The sequence below is a fragment of the Neofelis nebulosa genome, chromosome 8, assembly GCF_028018385.1.
Source record: "Neofelis nebulosa isolate mNeoNeb1 chromosome 8, mNeoNeb1.pri, whole genome shotgun sequence".
In the NCBI taxonomy this organism is placed as follows: domain Eukaryota; kingdom Metazoa; phylum Chordata; class Mammalia; order Carnivora; family Felidae; genus Neofelis; species Neofelis nebulosa.
The window spans coordinates 75,204,658-75,222,370 of record NC_080789.1 but is presented as its reverse complement, the minus strand read 5'-3'; the positions used below and the strand labels follow the sequence as shown (position 1 = coordinate 75,222,370).

The following is a 17,713-nucleotide window of genomic DNA, read 5'->3' as shown; positions in this document are numbered from 1 at the left end:
TCCCCCAACTCATGCGCGCGCACGCGCTCTCTCTCTCTCTCTCAAAAATAAACGCTAAAAAATTGTTTTAAAAAGAAAAGCTATCCAAATGGCCAATAAACAAATAAAAAGTGCTTAATCTCTTGGGGCCTGGGTGGCTCAGTCAGTTGAGCATCTGACTTAGGCTCAGGTCATGATCTTGTGGTTTGTGAGTTCGAGCCCTGCCTCCGGCTCTCTGCTGACAGCTGGAGCCTGGAGCCTGCTTCGGATTCTGTGTCTCCTCCTCTCTCTGCCTCTCCCCTGCTCATGCTCTGTCTCTCTCTGTCTCTCAATAATAGATAAATGTTAAAAAAAAAAATTGCTTAATTTCATTAGTCATCAGAGAAATGCAAACTAAGGCCACAGTGATTTACCTCTATGCCTAAAATGAAAAAGACTGACATCAAACATCGACAAAGATGTGGAGCAACTAGAACTCCTATGTGTACTGTATGATACTATTTATACAAGTTTCAAACCCAGCAAACACTAATGAATGGTCAGTAGAATAATTACCTTTACTGGGGCATACTGGGAACGGGAGTAAGTGGGACTGGGGACAGGGGGCTGAAGATGGGAATAAAACTAGCAAGGAGCATGGGGGATTCTGGGATGTAGGTAAGTTTCTATTTCTTGGGAGTGGTAATTATTTATATTTGTTAACTTTGTGACAGTTCACTGAGTGGTACACTAATGATCGGGTCCTTTACTGCATGTATGTTATACTTTAAAAATTATAGCTATGTAATAGGCATAGCTAATTACAGCTAAAAAAGTATGTCTTTCATATGTTTTGGTAATTATTGTTACAATAAATTGGTCAACAGGAGAGGAATTACATCCAAATTGACCCATGATATAAAATTATATTCCAATGATTTGACATTAGAATATGAGACACTAACACAACAGGAGTTATAACTATGATTTTGTGGGAGGTACCTTTTAGGAATGAAAAACATCACCCATGTTACTAGGTGATGATAGAGTTTAGTTCAATTCTTAAGCGCAGTATCTGTCAGTTACTATTTCTGCTCTGCCGCCTTACACTAGCAGACCACCAACAGGCAGGTACTACCCGTAGTGCTAGCAGCTTAGAAGCTTGCTTCCCTGTTACATGCCTGTGATAAGATCTGGTAGGAGAGAACTAAAGTAGCTTTCTTTGGCCTTGCCCAGAACTGTTCTTGATATGAACAGAAGAAAAGGGGCCTATAACATTAAAAAGTTGAGATGATACCAGGTAGCCAACAGACATATGAAAAGATGCTCAAAAATCACTCATCATGGAGGAAATGCAAGTCCAAACTACAATGAGATATCACATCGTACCCATCAGAGTGGCTAAAATCCAAACACAAGAAACAGCAAGTGTTGGCAAGGATGTGGAAAAAAGGAACCCTTTTATACTATTGGGGGGATGCAAACTGGCGCAGTCACAATGGACAACAGTATGGAGGTTCTCAAAAAACCGAAAATAGAACTACCCTATAATCCAGTAATTGTACTCCTGGGTATTTACCCAAACAATACAAAAACACTAATTTAAAGGGATACATGCATCCCTATGTTTAGCAGCATTATTTACAATAACCAAATCATGGAAGCAGCCCAAGTATCCATTGATTAATGACTGGATGTGGTATGTACACCCAATGGAATATTATTCAGCCATAAGAGAAGAAGGAAATCCTGCCACTTGCAACAATACGGATGGAGCTAGAGAGTAAAATGCTCAGCGAAATAAGTCAGAGAAAGACAAGTACTGTATGATTTCACTCATATGTGAATTTAAGAAATTAAATAAATGAGCAAAGGTAAAAAAAAAAAAAAAAAAGAGAGAGAGAGAGAGAGAGACAAACCATGAAACAAACTCTTAACTATAGAGAACAAAGTGATGGTTACCAGAGGGGAGGTGGTTGGGGGGGATGGGTGAAATAGGTGCTGGGGATTAAGGAGTGCACTTGTCATAACGAGCCCTGGGTGATGTATGAAATTGTTGAATCACAATATTGTACACATGAAACTAATATAACACTGTATGTTAACTACATTGGAAGTTACAATAAAAAAAAATTTCGAGATTTTCTTCATAGCATTTCAATCTCTCTTTTGACACCAGATAAAAGTAATATCCCCTAAAAAATAAAATAGAAAATATACATAATTAACTATATCAGTGCTTCTTTTTCAACCATATGGTCACATGATTACTTAGTGTCAAACTAAGTTAAATCGCTTCTAGAGCAAGTTCCAGTATCTAATATGGAGGCCACATGGTGACGGGGGAAAACATAGCGCACTAGGAATTATGTGGTGCCTTCCATCCTTAGTGCTTCCACTAACCATTTGTGTGAATGTAGGCAATTCTGGGGCTCCAGAATAGATGACTTGGAAGCTCCTCTTCTGATGTGAAAATAGCATGATTCTGTATGCAATTTTGTAATGGGAACTTGAACATAAACATAATCCTGCCCTTACCAGAAGATTTCACTTAAAGCTGTAGGTAAATGGTATAACAAAACTACTACAGAACTATTTTCCTTTTCTCCTCCAAAAAAAAAAAAAAAAAAAAAAAAGGAAAGAAAGGAAGAAAGAAAAATTGTGCATGCTCCTATACTTCTGATTTCCTAATCATTTCCAAATGCTTTGCTCCTTTAACTATGAGAACCATGCCAGCAAACATCTATTGACCATTTCTTATGAGGCAGGGAATATTCTAAGTTTTACGTATGTCAGTTTTAATCCTCATAACAACCCTGCTATAATTTCCCCCATTTTGGAAATGAGAAAATTGAAGCACAAAAAAGTTAAATGATTTGCCTGTAGTCACAGCTTTACCTAGTAAGCAAAAGGGCCAGCATTTGAACCCAGAAAATCTGACTCCAGTGCCCACATGTTAAGAATATAATAAATATTAACAGTTGCTTCCACCTAAGCTTTTACTATTTGCCAAGGACTGTTTCTTTTTTTTTTTCTTTTAATTTTCTTTTTTTAATTTACATCCAAATTAGTTAGCATATAGTGCAACAATGATTTCAGGAGTAGATTCCTTAATTCCCCTTACCCATTTAGCCCATCCTCCCTCCCACAACCGTTCCAGTAACCCTCTGTTTGTTGCCAAGGACTGTTTCAAAGCACATTAAATACTTTACATATAATTTCATAACAATTCTGTAAGATATATATTCTTATCCCTATAGTTAAGATGAGAAAACTGGGACATAGAAAGCTTATGTAACTTTCTCAAGGATGGTTAAGTATTAAACAGCAGAGTGAAAATTTGAGCAGTGGCCTGCTTCTTTCTTCACTCTATCTTTTCTCTATCCTACTTTTTCTCCTTTTCTCTTTGTCATTCCTCTCTTTTTATAAAAAGTTTATTTATTTTGAGAGAGAGAGAGAGAGCACAAGTGAGTGAGAGAAGGGTAGAGAGAGAGGGAGAGAGAGAATCCCCAGCAGGCTCTGTGCTGTCAGCACAGAGCCCAACTTGGGGCTCGATCCCATGAACTCTGAGATCATGACGTGAGCTGAAATCAAGAGCCAGATGCTTAACCGACAGACAATTAGGCACGCCTGCCATTCCTCTCTTAATCACCCATTTCTTTTCATGTCTTTTTGTCTTAAAATATACAGTATCATGTACTTAATTCATCTCTAACATAAAGGGCAATGCAGGGCATAAGTGTAAATCAAGATTAAAGACAAGAGTAGAATATAGGGTATGTAATTCCAAGACCTAAGGGCTCAAAGATATGTCATTATCTAAAAAAATAAATAAATAGGGGCGCCCGGGTGGCTAAGTCAGGTAAGCATCTGACTTCGGCCCAGGTCATGACTCATGGTTCATGAGTTCGAGCCGCGCGTTGGGCTCTGTGCTAACAGCTCAGAGCCTGGAGCCTGCTTCAGATTCTGTGTCTCTCTTTCTCTCTGCCCATGCCCCACTCACACTCTGTCTCTATCAAAAATAAATAAACATTAAAAAAATAGATAAATAATTTTGTCTGAGTAAAATGGTAAGCTAATATTTTTGTGTGTTAAATCATTGTAGGTCAAGCACATTTAGTAAAAATATACATATAAACATTATAAGCATCATACAGTAACTTTAGAAGTTACAGAAAATATTGAAGCATACTTTTTTTTCATTTTTTTTTCAATATATGAAGTTTATTGTCAAATTGGTTTCCATACAACACCCAGTGGAAGCATACTCTTATAATGTTGATCTGTGAATTCATTTTTTGTCTATTTAATTGCCATATTGCTTCTCTTTGTATAAAATTTTCTTCTAAAAGAAACTTTAAGGGGCACCTGGGTGGCTCAGTCGGTTAAGCGTCCGACTTCAGCTCACGTCCTGATCTCATGGTTTGTGAGTTCAAGCCCTGCATTGGGCTCTGGGCTGACAACTTGGAGCCTGGAGCCTATTTCAGATTCTGTGTCTCCCTGTCTCTCTCTGCCCCTCCCCTGCTCATGCTCTGTCTTTCTCTGTCTCAAAAATAAATAAGCATTAAAAAAAAATTTGAAAAGAAGCTTTGAGAATTACTTTGTTCATTTGCATAAATGTAATCATTATCATAATTTCTATTTAAAATTTTAATGTTGTTTCTTTAGATTAATAAGGCATTTTTTAGAATTTATAGGGTCTATTTTTAAATATCTTATTACATCACCTATGAAAGTAAGATTGTTAGATTCTTTGCATACATTGTTTACTTCCAACTGGTCTCTGTGGGGTTAATTTGTCACCCACTAATAGCTGCATTTTCTCTGTTCTTTGTTGAATACTCCAGGGTTTTCTAATAAGACCAATGCTTCTAAGGACTAATAGAACTATACCATTATCTCATCATTGGGGTTTTCTCTAATATTCCTCATATATGAAACCTTAAAAATACCCCTACATTTAAAGAGACTTACTACAAATATCTGATAATTTTGTCAAGTTTCTTAGTAAAACTAATCTTAAGACCATAGGTTTTGAAGTGTCTTTTTTTTCTCTAATACTCTTTTGAAAAGTAATTTATTTCATTACAGAAGATTAAGTCTAAAAATATTATTACTATCAATACCTTTTTCAATATAAACTTATTAAAATGATTTTTTTAATAAAATTTTAAAACAGATAAAAGTCACTTTCCCTAGCAGTCTAAATGCACTGGCTATTAGACAGTTAAGTTGTGGAGTTTATTGGTATATGTATAGCACACATCACAAGGAATTGACGAATCTAAATTTACTAAAGTGAACAATTTTAGGTTAAGAATGACCCAAATTTGACAAATATTTTTGTAAGAATTGGTTAAAGCATTGAAGCACTGTTTCAAAACATTAAAGAAAAGGTAATTTTGTACTTGTTTTTATTAGACGACTTCCAACGAATAGCTATTGATTCTCAATTCCATACCAAAAATAACTGTAACTATTCTGTTACACTATATTCTGTTATACTATTCTTAGTGTTGCCTTTTGTTTTCTAGGTAATAATTATCACCATGTATCAAGAACATCAAGAGTATGCTCTGTACTGTAAAAACATTATTTTACTAAAGTCTCACAATTCTCTGAAGTAGTCCTTCTGATTTTCATTTTATAGATGAGAAAATTGAGTTTTAGAATGTTTAATTAACATGACTAAGAGGATGCAGGCAAGAAGAGGGAAAGCCAAGAGTTGTCTTACTAAAAGCCCACGCTTTTCTCTAGTGCCTTCAACACCAAGGCCCATTTTGGTCGAGTGGTTTCTAAAGAGGAAGGGGAATATTTTATATCAGTGGAAGAGCAGAAAATGATACTTCTTTAATTAATTCCCTCCTGTCCCTGCCAATTACAACCCAAACTCCCATCTTAGGTATTACACAACATTTTAATGTTGTCCTTCTTGCCCTTATATTTTTCATTTATTCCAAAGGATGACAATGTTGGCAAAAACCATTGAGATGGTGATAGAATAGAATTAGATGCCTGCAACTTGCCAACCCCTACTTCCACAATGCCACTAAATCATGCTACCGAGGAAATTATCTACATTACCTACAAGTAGAGAAGACCTTGCTCTATGGCCTGAAACACTCCTTGAAACAATATTCCTGGTTACTCATGTAGTCAACCAGTTCTTCAAATCACAAATCAGGACTAATCCAGTTATAGAATATCTACAGACTAAACACATAGGATGTTCAGAACTGAAGTTTACAACACATGCGGAAAACTTGTATAATACTCTTTTTGAAGGTATTAATTTGCTTTGAATTTAAATGCAAACTAGGGAATCATTTTGTATTAGGCAGAATAATTAAGATTGCTCAAGGTCAACTTCCAGAAACACTGCATCAGGGATCTCTGAAATATCTCAGAACTAGAAAGGTGTTTTGAGACACTTCTTTTCATATTGCTGGTCTCATTATTGGATGTTGCAAAGTCTGCCGTTGTTTCTGACCAATAAATGACCATAGAACAATGACTATATACACAGTTTCACTCACACCAAACCAGCAGTGACACCTTCAAGAGAAATAATCTTAAACATATAGTTGAGATGGAGCATAAATGCCATTACCACCATCGGCAAAGCCAGTTGCAGTGATAATAGGTACAGCCACCATAATTAGTCCACTGCTGCTCCAAACATACTTCATCAAGAATTGCTCTATCATGATATACCACAAACGTTTGGATAAGATGAGGTTCATTTGATCTGCTAAAGCTTTGTAACTTTTCTGGAGTTGCTTCATTTCTACCTATGGAGGCAAACAGAGATAAGAATTAACTCAGCATGAGCTATAAAATTAAATACTGTATGTTTGAGGACTTTTTAAAAAGATAAGTACATATTATTTTGTTTTACTTAGGATATTATTATCTACGATCTAACAATGAATAAATATAGATCACTATCAGAATTAGTCATTATTTTTTAATTTTGGTCACACCTGTATTATTTTTAAAAAACCATGATACTCAGTCAATAGAATAGTAAGTATAAAATACACATAACTGATTTACAATTATGATTTCAAAATTGTATATATAAGATGTTAAGATTAAATAATATCCTGTAAGACATGAATAAGCAATGTTAGAACCTTATCTTTCTTGATCACACCAAAAATACCTAAAAATAAAGATGTGACACGTATATGTGTAATTAGACTCCATTTTTGAACTAACTCAATTTACTGGATTTTGTCTTAAATGCAAGAAGCCTACAACATGCTATAATTTACATCACTGAGTTCAATGATTCAAGAGGAATGACCAATTAGTATGATTAATATAACGCATGAGACCAATTTTCAAGTGGAAGTAAAAGTCCTAAATTTGCTTTAAATTTTCTTCTTCAGGTTGCTGTTACTTTAAAAGTATTTTGATAATTGATGATACTTCAAAAATTAAATAATGCTGCTTGGTAATTAAAATACCATCTTCAATTTTAGAATTCCTTAATATTTCATTTGTGAAGTCATTTGTGTTAAGATTTCAGATTCATCACCTTAAAAATTTCCATCATACTTAATATTCTGAAGTTACTTTAATGCACTGCCTGCTTATGTAATTAGGCTAACTATTTTAGGGATCTGCTTCATGTTGAAAATCTTTAATATTTAAAAATAACATTCTGGAACTCTTTTTCTCATCCTCATTTCTTCTCTAATCTTAGCTTTTCCCTGAAAGCTAGACAAAATTTCATTTCACTGCCTCTTTTTATTTGTGTCAAAATATGGTACTGAACAGTAACTAATAGTAATGCAAATGCTATTTGTGAGACACATTCTCCTGCAATTCTTAGGACTGAAGTCAGTCCATTGACCAGGCAGGCAAAATTGTCAAACTTGTCTTTCATGTAAAAGCATCGGGTTTGTTTTTCTTTTCCCTTCTCGAAAAACAAAAGAACAACAACAACAAGAATGCCATCCTAAATTTTCCATCCCAATGGAAATGTGTTTACTTAGTTTCCAAACAAACATTTTCTTCTAATGCTCTAGGACTAGTTAGAATTTTAGTTTTAAGAAAATGCTTTAGAGAAACTTCTGAGCATATTTGGGTACCTGAGGCTAAGCAGGCTGTTTTTCAGATTGTTGGATATCATATTCTTATGACACTTTAGAAAAGTTTGCACTCCATAGTTCTTTAACAGCTTGTAATCAGAAAGGTAAGGAAGCATATACTTCAATACAGGTTTAGACGTCATAGAAATCTAAAACGCTAAAGAAGTGGGTCCATCGACAGTACAACAGATGCTATCTAGCACTGCAGTGGCAGCTGGAAGAGTCTCACATTTCACCCATCACCTTAATTTCTATCTTACCTTATGTCCTCTGTAAAAGGCAATTTCTTCAACATTGGCTATAATTCTGGAGTGCACATACCGCAAATAGCCTTTTCTGTGAGCTTCTTCAGCCACCAATTTGCCAAATTTGGGAGAGCAAGCTTTCAAAACTTTAGCAGTGGCATATACCACAAGTCCTGCTAATAGGGTGGGCCCAATTGGGCTCGCTCCTCTGGATGTAGCAGTCTGGATAAGCGTATAGGAGGTCAAGATTACATCTAAAATAGGCTTGGTCAGATTGGAGTACAAGTGAGCCACAGACTGGGAGAACATCATAATATCCTCAGTAAGAGACTGGTCAGGGTTTGCCAGCCTCCCATCCATATTGATCACCTTATAATAAGTCTGATTTGTAAAATAGGTCTCATAGGCATGGTCTACCAGGCGAGTTCTGAAGGCCAAAGCCAATTTGCACTCCAGGTACCTTATTGCACTGTTAACAAAGGTGGCAGGGATGGCAATCATAAGCCACTTGATTAATTTGATGATGAAAGTTCGAGGCTTCTTTTCCACAATGCTTTTCACGATTTTTCCATCCAGACCAGCCACATAGATCGATAGAAAGGTTCTTGAGATTAGAGCCACTGAGTGAAGGCAGAGCCAGCCTGTTTCAGTGGTCACAAGTTTTGGAAAGAGAATTTTACGAAGTTCTAGTAGCTGTTTGAAAAAATCTGCATTCACTCCAGGACAAGGTTTTTTACAAGTGTTCTCGGTGCAATGCAGTATTTCTCTGTTCTCTGCAGCCGGGTAAACTGCTTCTTTTTTCTTCCTGTGGCCAGATTGCTTTAAACGCTTGCCAATGACGGGATAGAGTGTTTTCAGAGCATATGCCGCAGCCACCAGGCAGGCAGCCCTTTTAGCAGCACTCGATCTGGTCCATTTCACCCGATCAGCTGCTGCATTTAGCATATTTGTCATTTTCCCAGTTACCCAAACCGGCTTCAAAAAGAATTGGTTTTAAAAGATCATGCTCCGCGGGAATCCCCAGCAAATGTTTCAGAAAGTCCTACAGCGTTCCATAGTCTGCAGCATTTCTCCTCTTCTGTTTTTGTTTTTGTTTTTGTTTTTGTTTTTGTTTTAATTTTGTTCTGCTGTGACAGATGCAGCAGACCTCAGACTCCACTGCATCTACGGGGATGAATCTCTCAGAAGCTCAAGCTGCACCAAGCCGCCCCAGGCTCCTCCCTCTCAGGCTCCTCATTGGCTGGCAGAGCGGTGGGACCTTGGAATCCTCGCTGCCTCCCTTTGAACCTTGAAAATGAGGAGAGAGCAAAACGAATTACATCCTTACCCGGGAGTTCAAAGAGTTAAATGTCTATTTTTGGAGAGGTCGAATCAGGGCGGCTGCTGGCGACAAAACCTGCCCTTGCTACTGAGCATGCTCAGCGTCACTTACAAACCCACAGAAGTTTCAGGATATACGTCTCTTCTCTAAGGTTTTAGTGGATACCACAAGGGGAAGAGCAAAAAGGAAGGGAGATTTTCAAGAGCTGTCAAACGAGATGAGGGAGAAGGAACGAGGGAAATGGGGGAGGAGGGACAAGAGTGTCAACATAAAGAGTCTGAAAAGAGTATTGAATGAATCTAAAATGGAGAGAAAAGAAAGTGACAAGTATGGAGGCCACTGGAAAAAACAAAGTATCAAATACTTAGATATGATCTTTGGTGCCGCTGCCCCAACCCCCATTTTGTTTTTTTCTGTGGTTCCACATGAAGTCCTAGAACCTATCAGACAAGTTGTAATTGAGGATATTCCTTTTTGTGGGTTTTTTGTTTTGTTTTGTTTTGGGGGGGGGGGTGTTTGTTTGCTTTTGGTAAATAGAAGTCTTCTGTAGTATAAAAAATAATTATTTGCTCTACTCCCATCCATATATTTACTTGTCCTTATAGTAAAAATCTTCCAACTCCATAACGGCTATTTTTAGCAATGGAGCATATTTATTTACAATGTAACTATTAAATAAACGAGTGCAAGGTTTCACTTCTATCTCCTTCCTTGTGTCCTTTAGATAGTTGTTACTTGGAGGTATGTGACTCTATAATCAAAAGTTAACCATTTGGGAATCCAACCCCAGTTAGATGGTAGAAATAGCTTCTCGAGAACCTTATTTTTAAGAGATTTTGTTTGTTTGTTTGTTTGTTTTGTCTTTTTCTAGCTTTTGTTAAGGCTTTGAGATAATTTGATTACTTCCCACTTCCATTTTTGTTATTTGATAATAACCAAGAGCATTAAAAAAATTCTCTACATCACGAATGGAGGACTTAAACTGCTAAATAGCCAAGCAAAATTTTGCATATTTAAAAAAAATGTAAAGGGCCTTTTTTTTTTTTTTTTGGTAAGGATGAGTATATTCTTGAATATGCAAAAACATTTTTGCTTCCCCATCCACCCCCATACACAACATACATACACATTTCTAGTCATCTGGAAGCCTGGGAAAATATGCATTAAACTAAAATGGAGGTTGGCAAATTACAACCCAAGCAGTGAGCCAAATTTGGCCCTTGAGCCAAGAACAGTTTTTACATTTTAAAGTGGTCAAAAATACATCAAAAGAAGAATAATATTTTGTGATGTGAGACTTTTATGAGGTTTTTATTTCAGCATCCAGAAATAAAGTTTTATTGGAACACAGTCATACCCATTTATTTATTGTTTCTGGTTTTTAAGCTACAGTGACAGAATGGGGTAGATAAAACAGAGCCTAAATATTTACTATCTGACCCCCTTCGGAAGAAGTTTCCCAACCTCTGTGATAGAATATATAACCTGTCTCAGTGTTGAATGATTTTCATTTTCATTTTACTATGAGTAAAGAACTATTCTGACTTTTATAAGTAACAATATTCTTAACTTTCCCATGTACCTATATTAATTCCAAGAATCATCACAGGTCTCTTTTCATTTGTTTGCATTCAATTCAGCAAATTTACTAACATGTGAGTGGCAAAGTCATGCAAGTCTCTTTGATAGCTGGCCATATTAGCAGCACAATCATTTCATTAAAATTTACAAAGTCTGTATGTAGAGATTGTAGTGTTAAGGTGGTTATTTTCAACATCTTTTACTCCTAATTTCATGCTTTTCATGTGTCAAAATGAGGCTGTCTTACATTTATAAATTTTAATTCTTTATATCACATCTCCTGACTGACAGGAGAAGTGGAGGGCCAGGGTAACCTTAAATGGAAGTGACAGGAGGATGTTCAGCCAGGCAGAATATGCTACACAGAGGGATGTGTAGGTCAGAAAGCAGCCAGCAATCGAGGCAAGTGGCTTACATCACTGGAGGCCAAGCCATTGTATAGAAGGAGCAGTGCAGGGGGAATCTAGAAGCATAGAACATTAGAGATCCAAATGGGCCCACACTTAATTGTAGGTAGGTCAGTTTACCAACTGATACTGACACTGAGGTGCAGGAACAAGTTTTTAATGTCTTGGAGCAAAAGACTAGGTATGAGGAAAATAAGATAGAAATTTGGTTGCTAGAATTGTGGTATAAGGAAGGTTGAAAGCCAGTTACTAGAACTGGGGAAAAGGTCAATGTGAGATATGACTTGATGTTGAGCCCCTTAAGTACAGATCTAATTAAAACCATTTAAATTCTACTCCCATGCTTATATATATTCAAGGATATATACAAAACATATAAAACTATATGCTTTAAAAGTGTAAAACATCAGAAATGATTTTTATAATAAAGACATCTACACATAAATAACAATATATATTGTAGATTATATATATGTTGTATGTTTATATAGTAAATCACCAGAAAGTAAGTAATTTTTAGTAACAAAGATAAATTAAGGTTTAAGAATTTTAGATGGATTTCCTTTCAACAAATGGTAAGTAGTATTTCATCTGTGCTGTATTCCTTTCTTGAACTGTTTACTGACCCAAGAGATTACCTAATTGCCCTACTGGCCCTAAAATAGCACTGTGTTTGACTCATTATCTATTGATCATGCTAGTCTTATTCATGTGAGGTATAAAACAACACTGAAGATGAGATCTTAGGTCAACATTTCAGCTGTTATAAATAACCACCTAATAATTAGTTCATGAGGAAATGTCTTTTGCTGTGAAGGAAAACCCAGAAAATATCTTGTCTGAAGATGTGTCTCCTAGATTAATTTTTCCTTAGTGTAATTCACCACATCTACTGCCTCCCTGTGACTGACTGGAAGGAAAGCAGTAACTTTAGTCAGGGAGAAGAGATGTTTATATCCAGCTCCCAGTTCTTGATTTTTTTAGTAAATTGGTTAACCTCTCCTTTATGTCCTTTCCACATACAATAATATACCAAAAGTCAGTTAATCTTTTAGCAAGTTATTTTTCCCTTTTAGTCAATTTGTTCCTGTTCAAAAAATGTTAAAAGTAGGAAAAGCTAATAACATTGGGTCGTTGCTTCTAACTTAACTGTATGGTTTAGTTACTGAGAATGACCAGCTATACAATGTGGAAGATTGATTTGTTCTGAAATGGCATATTCGCTTGGTCTAATTCAAACCAATAATAGATATACTTTGATGAATTTTTATTATAAAAATTGGTATTTATATCATTAAACAAGATATCTACCCTGGGAGGTAATCCTATTTAAATATTTATTCCCAATGACTTAATAGAAGATATTTTATATTTGAAATTATGAGATATTCCCTAGGTTAAATTCTGGGAAACGATCTTGACAATTGGGGAACGGGTGGAATTACTTTGTGCATTTTTGGGGGGACAAGAGATTTCTAGTTTCCAGCCAAAATATCATAGAGCAGGTTGTAGGATAAATGTTTTATGAAGATATACAAACATAACACAGAAATGAATAGCAAAATCCAATTTTTGTTTTGAGATTTTTTTTTTCGTTAAGAAGTTGAGAGTCTTTGGGCCTTTACAGCTTAAATAAAATTTTGATCACTCTCAGAAACTTATAAAAATGTACCGAAGAGTAAATCACCAACGTGCAAGGTTTCTAATAAACAACTGTTTACGGAATATTAAAACCGTATGTGAAAGATATTTAAAGGAACTGGATACAGAGTAATAAGCAGGGAATGCAAACATTATCGTTAGGATTAGGAATCTTACAACTTTCTCTTTGCCTTCTTTTTCTCCCCCAAGTCTGATCTTTGATCTGAAAAAGAAGGCTGAGACCGATATAGAACTAAATGAAATTATGGTGGCGGTGGCTTGAAACTCTAACCCTGTGGCCACAGTCCGAAACTTCATTTACTTAGGCTTCTCTTGCCTGAGCGGTTAAAACTGCTGATTCCTCTTCCCTTAGGCGGACTGGCTGCTTTCCCACAGGGTCCCTTGCCGCCCTATCAGGCCACTGTCTCCGCAGAAACCGCAGAGGCTTTCGGGAGGCTAACAAGCAGCCAGCCTGGGCGCAGAGGCTGTCGGGAGGCTGGGCCGTCGGCCCTGGGGTGGGGCGGAAGTAGGTGGCCGAGGCCTAATAAATTGGCTGAGGCTGAAGAAGTGGTTCCGTACACAACCCAGGCATCTGAGCTTCCAGCCTCTGGGGCCTCAGACGTTTCAGGGAGATGAACTGGGTCGGGGGATCCCGGTGAGTTGTGTTGCTGGAGCTTGAGACTGGAGACCTTGAGTCCCTGGACGTTCATTCCCATAATGGCGCCTCTTTCCTAGGCCGTCGAGGGGCAGGGATAGCTTTAGCTGGGGAGAACTTGTAGGCGTGGGTCTTTTCATCGGGAGCCAGGAAGGGCGACCCTAGCCACCACGTCTCTGTTCTTAAGCCAAAAGCAAGTGGGCTTCTCCCCGCTGGCTCTTCAAAGGCTTCGCGTGTGGAGCCGCCCACCGTGGGTGAAGCTCTCGGCTCTCCCTCCCAGGTGTCTCACATCTTCCTTCTCTAACGAGGCGTCTCACCACCTGAGCCCTCTTCTACCTTCTTCCCGCTCCTGCCCCTCTCACTTGGAAAAGGTTTTCTTTCTAGGAGTGTATATATTTTTTTCATGAATTTGGACCGTATTGCGGAAAAGACCATTTCCTGCTGCCCCTAAGTTCCTCGGTGGGGAGAGGGGCGGCAGTATCAATCGTATATTTAGTTTGTTTTTTAAAGGGAGGTAAGGTGAACAGTTTCTAATGGCAATAACTCACAAGATAATTTGCGATTTGTTTTGTATTTAGCATTAATCATCTAAAGCGTGATGGGTTGGCAATTTAGTTTTATATATAACATGTTCATTCCTATTGGCCTAAAGTCCACTAGGATGGAAATAATGTAGGCCTGTAATTTCATTTGATGAAAAGAATTGTTTTGATTGAAACACTAAACCATTGAATACAGTTTTTTTTTTGTCACAGGTAGACCCAGGTGATGTGGTTAGAATGTAACACATTTACATTCTAAGGAATTTTGTAAGGAGAAAGACAGCTTTTGTGTTCACCAAGTATTGTTAATTACGCCCAGTAATTTTAGCAGGAGCATTTATCCTGTTGAAGAATATGTTAGCATTGTATGTTAGAAATTTATCTGAATTATTTCTGGCTGGTGTTCTAGCATCACACTTCCACTTTGGAGAAAACTGAAAATTCACTTATAGGTTTCACAGGATTTTAGTTGATAGATGATTATAATTTGATGTTTTTGAATTTGAAATTCTTCAAAATGTGAATAATAAATGAGATTAAATCATTTTACAAATGCTTAAGTACTGTTACGATGTAGGTGCCATTCTGTCCTATATTTAAAACTTCTGGCTATTCTAGGAGTAATATTTTAGTTGCTATTAGGAGGACACAAAAGCAAAATACTGCAGGAAAATAGTAGTTGTGTTTCTCAAAATGAGGTAGTGCTGTGCCTGGATGTATTAAAGTTTTATTTTATTTATTTTGAGAGAGAGAGCATGAGAAGGAGAGGGGCAGAGAGAGAGAGGGAGGGAGGGAGGGAGAATCCCAAGCAGGCTCTGCTGTCAGCGAAGAGCCCCACTTAGGGCTTGAACTTACGAACTGTGAGATCATGATCTGAGCCAAAATCAAAAGTCAGATGCTTAACTGACTGAGCCCCCCAGATGCCCTGAAAATATATTTTTAAACTTAAACATGGATACATTATGGAGTAAAGTGCAAAACTCTTGGAATATTACAATAACATGAAATTTTAGATAAATTTTCTTGGACGAATGGCCTCCTTAGGTCAAACCCTATATTGGTAATGAAACAATGAGTGTCTCTACTTTCTACTATCACAGTAGACAAGGGTGGACAAGATGAGTTGATCATGGTTTATGATCATGAGGCCTGAAGGATCTCAGAATCCACAACAGTGCTCAGTAACCACTTCTAGCTTAATTAGAGCTATTAGAGAATAGACATTTTAATCCATACCCCAGTCCATCTTGAAGTACTTGTTTATTACCCTCTGTCATTAGGATTGGTTTTGGTTGAAAATTTTGAGAACTGTTAAGAACTTATAGATAAATAATTGGAGAACACTTACAAAGCTCCATTAGAACTGCTCCCGAAGAGCATTCAAAATTAATTAAACAAATAGATTTTTCACATGCCTACCTGTTTAGGACATGGTTAAGCCCTACGTGGGGGAGGGGAGTTCAGAAAAGAAAAAGATATAATTTTGAGCCACAAAAATAATCAGTGGTAGAATGGTGAGAATAGAATTTGGTAAATGACTATTATACTGAAAAGAATAGTTAAATAGCACTTAATAAAATGAGCCTTTTTTTTTTAAGGTTATTTATTTATTTTGAGAGAGTGAGTGAGCAAGGGAGGGGAAGAGAGGTAGAGGGTGAGAGAATCCCAAGCGGCTCTGAGCTTACAGTGTGAAGATGCAGGGGTCAATCCCAAGAACTTGATATTATGACCCTATCTGAAACCAAGAGCCAGATGCCCAACTGACTGAGCCACCCAGCTGCCCCAAAATAAGCACTGTTCTAAGTGCTTTTTCAAAACTAGCTCATTTACTCTTAACAAGATCCTAATGAGGTGTATACAAATGCTACCCCCAGTTTACTGATAGGGAAACTTACACACTGTTAAATGTTAAGTGACTTGCCTAAGGTCACCCAGCTAATCTGTGGTAGAGTTAGGATTTGAAAACAAAGTGCTTAACCACTCTGTTATGCTGTGTGGGAACATGAGTATTGTAAAAGTGGCACACATAAAGGGCTGTGGATACTTAGGGAACTGAGAAACAAAATTACATTAAGCCCTGAAAGATAGCAATATTGCACAGAACAAGCATCACAGGGAAACAATGAAGCACAGGTTCTTAAAAGTTGAAAAGTAGGTGAGATAAATAATCAGATTAGAGACCTAGTTTTTAGCAAGGTTTAGAAGAGATGGGTTGAGAGCAGAGGTATTAGAGAAACGGAAAGGATTATTCGTTAGACAGCAGGTGGGTCTGCATTAACACAGGAAAACAGGAAGAAGCTTTACAATGTTGTTAAGGGAATTAAAGAAGCAGGCTATAGCAAGTTTATGTTTTGCTCGTAGCAATCTGATTGCATACACACAATAGAAGCAGAATATTCTTGTATATGATAGGAACCTGATATCTGTTAAGTTTAATTGCAGAATCATTTCATGGGAGAATCTTAGGATTGCAAAGGTCTACAATTTTTCTTGGCCTAAAACAAACTGGGCATTTGATTTTTTGCTACTCTTCTGTTTAGGGACTCTATTGGTCATACGTAAAATGTTTTTTTATGTGAAATAAAAAAAGGTAAAGAGTTGGTAGCTATGGAAGAAGTAAGCTTCCCTTATTTTCCTTTTTAAAAAGAATGTTTATTTATTTTTGACAGAGAGTGAGCAGGGTGAGGAGCAGAGTGGAAGGAAAGAGAGAGAATCCCAAGCAGGCTCTTTCACTGTCAGCCCAGAGCCTGATGAAGTATTCAGTCTCATGAACCTGTGAGATCATGAGCTGAGCTGAGATCAGGAGTCAGACACTTAACCAACTGAGCCACCCAGGTGCCTCTTATCTTCCTTTTTAAAATTAAAATTAGGGGTGCCTTGGTGGCTCAGTCAGTTGTGCGTCCGACTTTAGCTCAGGACATGACCTCACAGTTTGTGAGTTCGAGCCCCATGTCGGGCTCTGTGTTGACGGCTCAGAGCCTGGAGCCTGCTTTGGATTCTGTGTCTGCCACTCCCTCTGCCTCTCCCCGACTTGTGCTCTGTCTCTCTCTCTCTCTCAAAAAAAAAAAAATAAGTAAAATGTAAAAAAAAAAATTGTTTACAATTACTAAAATTGTTTTATTTGGCTTTAATGTTATGGATTGTGGACATTTTTGCAAGATATCATAACATTTCATTTCAAACAGTCTCATTTTGGGTAGAGATTTGGTCTAAGCTGAAAGTAATTTACACCTCTATGATTGTAATTCCCAATCAAGTTTCTGA

General features: G+C 37.2%; 2 protein-coding genes across 5 annotated transcripts in view; one reads left to right on the top strand and one right to left on the bottom strand.

Annotated features, from left to right (window-relative positions):
- The window catches only part of ABCD2 (ATP binding cassette subfamily D member 2), a 67,683-nt gene extending 58,025 nt beyond the window's left edge, over positions 1-9,658 (bottom strand). The window contains exons 1-2 of the mRNA XM_058743117.1: positions 8,318-9,658; positions 6,569-6,749 (exon numbers count right to left, since the gene is read on the bottom strand). Coding sequence (XP_058599100.1) covers positions 6,569-6,749; positions 8,318-9,256 — 1,120 coding nt within the window. The 5' untranslated portion in view covers positions 9,257-9,658. The remainder of the gene's footprint in view (positions 1-6,568; positions 6,750-8,317) is intronic.
- C8H12orf40 (chromosome 8 C12orf40 homolog) overlaps positions 1-17,713 on the top strand; it is a 257,398-nt gene that overhangs the window by 150,782 nt on the left and 88,903 nt on the right. For 2 of the 4 annotated variants that reach the window (XR_009265780.1, XM_058743118.1), the window contains exon 1: positions 13,754-13,907. The exons of the other annotated variants lie outside the window; for them this stretch is intronic. Coding sequence is in view for 1 of the 2 variants with exons in the window: in XM_058743118.1 (XP_058599101.1) it covers positions 13,885-13,907 (23 nt within the window). In the remaining variant the exon portion in view is untranslated. Of the gene's footprint in view, positions 1-13,753; positions 13,908-17,713 lie in introns of those variants that run through there. 4 annotated transcript variants of the gene reach the window in all.